Source organism: Dendrobium catenatum, unplaced genomic scaffold (assembly GCF_001605985.2).
Source record: "Dendrobium catenatum unplaced genomic scaffold, ASM160598v2 fragScaff_scaffold_80, whole genome shotgun sequence".
Lineage (NCBI taxonomy): Eukaryota > Viridiplantae > Streptophyta > Magnoliopsida > Asparagales > Orchidaceae > Dendrobium > Dendrobium catenatum.
In genome coordinates, this window is record NW_021318542.1 from 271,772 (window position 1) to 275,123 (window position 3,352).

At 39.0% G+C, this 3,352-nt stretch overlaps 1 protein-coding gene across 1 annotated transcript; it reads right to left on the reverse strand.

Annotated features, from left to right (window-relative positions):
* Positions 1-387: 387 nt before the first annotated feature.
* On the reverse strand, positions 388-1,887 carry LOC110104430 (transcription repressor OFP8-like). The gene has a single exon (XM_020833536.2). The coding sequence runs from the start codon at positions 1,149-1,151 to the stop codon at positions 471-473; it is 681 nt and encodes a 226-aa protein (XP_020689195.1). The 5' UTR covers positions 1,152-1,887; the 3' UTR covers positions 388-470.
* Positions 1,888-3,352: the final 1,465 nt, after the last annotated feature.

Consider the following 3,352-nt stretch of genomic DNA (forward strand, 5'->3'; position numbering starts at 1 on the left):
TCAAAAACTCTGAAATTTTGTTACGGAATTCAACTGAAAAAAAAGGGTTAGATTTACATAGCCTAACTAAAGTTTTGATCAAGATGAATTTTCCATTTACAGAGGAAAATGCAATGGCTTCCACATAAATTGGTGCAAATATCAGTCGATTGAAAGAATGGAATTTCGCAACTCAACAAACTTACCAGCAACCTGCCGTCATGGACTGGATGAGCTGATGATCTCTTTGACAACCACTTCGATTCAATCTTGTGCTTTCAGGTAATTGGTTTATTGGAGCAAGGCATTTTTTTTTATCCGCACAAGAAAAATTCCTTTGTTCGCCAAAGTTTTGCAGATCATGGTCCTTTCATTCCCCAAATTTCATCAGGATCAAAGAACATTAACTAAAAAAATGTGAAAAAAAACCCTATATAACCAGCGATTTCACACATCTGTACACGTAACGAAATTTGGAAATCGGAATATGATCAATAGCGACGGCGATGAGGCAGAGTGCGTTGTGAGAGGCATCGAACTGGCGTATCAATCGTACCAAGGAAGTCGGGGGTGTTCTCATAGCCGGAGAAAACTTCATTCCAGACCTCACCAAATGCTCGAAGAATTATTCCGTGGTATCTCGGTGAATTTAGAGCTAAGAATCGCAGGAGAAGCTCCCGTAACTCCGGCACGCCGACGATCTCCTTCTCCACGATCATCTGAAGCATCGATTGCCTGAAATCACCCAATGGATCCGCCGAATCCTTCGTCACTGCGACGCTCTCCGCCACTCGTCCCTCGCTGCGACTCCTCCTATGCTTCCGCCAACACTCTGGACCCGCCTTCTTCGCGGCCGGTAACCCACGATCGATCCCACAAGCCTTGACGCTCTGCTCCAGTTCGCTTAGCTCCCGCAGCAAATCGGAGAGGGTTGCTGGAGCCTCATTCTTCTCATCATGATCCAGATCCCTTTCGGGGATTGAAGAAGAAGCCGTCGTTAGCGTGTCGCCGGAAGAAGATGAAATATCCATTTGTCTTCGTCGTGGTGTTGTTGATCTATCAGATGATTTGGAAATCAAGGCTGAAACCGAGACGGCTTTTGGGTTTCTGCAACCGCAGTTGAACGAGAAAAGCGATGCGATTTTCGACTTCTCGGAATCGAGCGGAGTCATTGCGCCGCCGCTGCCTGTGAGGTCAGTGATTTGCGCAATGCTTGTAATCCTAATAAAATTGTCCCCTCACCCCCCAAATCCTGCTTAATTTTAAACCCTAATTCCACCTAAATCCACCTTCCCAAAGAGTCATTAATCCTTGGTTTCTACCCACCGCAAGACCCTTGGAAGAGCTCAGCTCCATCGATCTCATCTCCACATACTATTAGCCGAGGAAAATCTTCGAGTCTCCATTGAGCTCCCTAAGATTTGATAAATGGTTGGCCGTGAAGCATCTGGTGTATGTCCAGAGGAATCAGAGGGATTAATTATCGTACACTTAAGAACACGTGACTCTGGAGTCTGGAGACTGGGGACCATGAGTGTTCCCTTGAAAATATTCTCTCTTAAATCATTAAAATTCCAACTACTTAGTAAACCGGCACATGGGTTTGCCGGCCAACCACATTCCATACAGGACGCCCACATAGGAGAATATCCCTATAGCTACATCTGGATCGCGTATTTTCCAAACTGAAAATGATAGCTGCTTTTCCTTTTTCCGACATAAGTAGTGAGAAAGCATTTATTTAGTATTGCATTTTTTGAAAAGATGCCCATACGCTTGAATATATATGATGATTATTGCTTATAAGAGAGATTAATATCTAGCATTATATTGAGATCTAGCATCTATGATATATAGATATGGATATGGGATATGTCAATTATTAAAATTATAGGATATGGATTTGTGTTAGATAAAAAATTATTATTTTTATATTTTAATAATAGTTTATAGGAATTGTATAAACAAAATGTTAAGAATAATTAAGAAATAATAAATCATTTAGTTAGGATATTTGTTTAAAATGATTAATATTGGAATTTCAAGAGTCAAATATTAATGTTATTTATTAGATATCGAGAAGGAAGATTATAATGTGTTGAGAGTTGAGCATCAATGTTCTGCAATGGGTATCAGGCGCTAATGTTGAGATGACATCGGTCGTCAATGTTGAGATGACGTCAGTCGTTGATGTTGAGATGACGTTAGATAAAAATGGGATATCGAGATGGTGTGAGGGCATGGTTGTGGCTATAGAAATTACTGGCATATAACATCAATGTCAAGACAACGTCATACTTCGATGTTGAGAGGATTTTGAAACGTTGATGTTGTGATGGTGTCAGTCGTTGATGTTGAGAAGACATTTAATGTTGTTGTGAAATCCTAGTCGTGAACCGCCAGAGAAAAAATAAAACGAGAATGTTGTGACATTGAATGCGAGCGATTGATTTAGAGCTATGGAGAGGACGTAAGAAATTGATTTTTATTTTTTAAATAAATAAAAATTTTAAATGCAAAAAAAGTATAATAAATATTTTTCAGAAAATTTTAAGGCACGCATGTCATACATATGTTTCTAATTTATTTCTAATATTTTTTAAATCAGACACGTGTTCAATGTGTTTGACAAGTGTCGTGTCTTGTACATGTCAGACATACATATCTCTTTGAGGAGAAGTGTTGGTGCATCATAATCCAACATACACATAGATATCACAAGTTTTAAGGGACGTTTGAATTTTTATGTGTAAAAGAAAAAAGAAAAATTATGGGACTTTGACTAGTTTAAATGATTTTATTAGTATTTATCATTTGTTACAAATATTTCCCTTCTCGTGATTGAGGAAAGTAGTAATATAATATAGTGGACATTCAATGTATATAACGTGTTTTGTGGGGAAAGTTGGAAGAGTCCGACACAAGTGCTGCTTTTAAGAGATCGTTTGTTATTTATTTGGTCGTACTCCTTTGAGGAGGGGAGACTGCAGACCAAGAAGTCTATTATTAATTATGGTGCCAATGTCCCGAGTGAGAGTTACTGTCAATAATGTATATCAACTTTATAGACAATGGTTTGTGTTGACTTGGTTGGTGATGATAGATGATGAAGTCAATGGACATCAATGTAGTCAAGGAATAATGGTTAGAGGACTGTACTTGATTGATGATGGTCAGAGGTTTATAGTCTGGTGGTGGTTGTAAGAAGATTGTAGCCAAGAGACAGTGGTTAGAGAGGATCATAGTCAAGGGATGGTTGTCAGAGGATCGTATTTAGGGACGGTGGTTGGAGGATCATAATTAGGTGATGATGATTGGAGGATTATATTTGAGCAATGGTGATTGGGAGATCATAATTGAGCAATGATGTCGG

Excerpts from the sequence above, each read along its gene's own strand:
- LOC110104430 (XM_020833536.2), bottom strand. The coding sequence starts at position 1,151 with ATGACTCCGCTCGATTCCGAGAAGTCGAAAATCGCATCGCTTTTCTCG.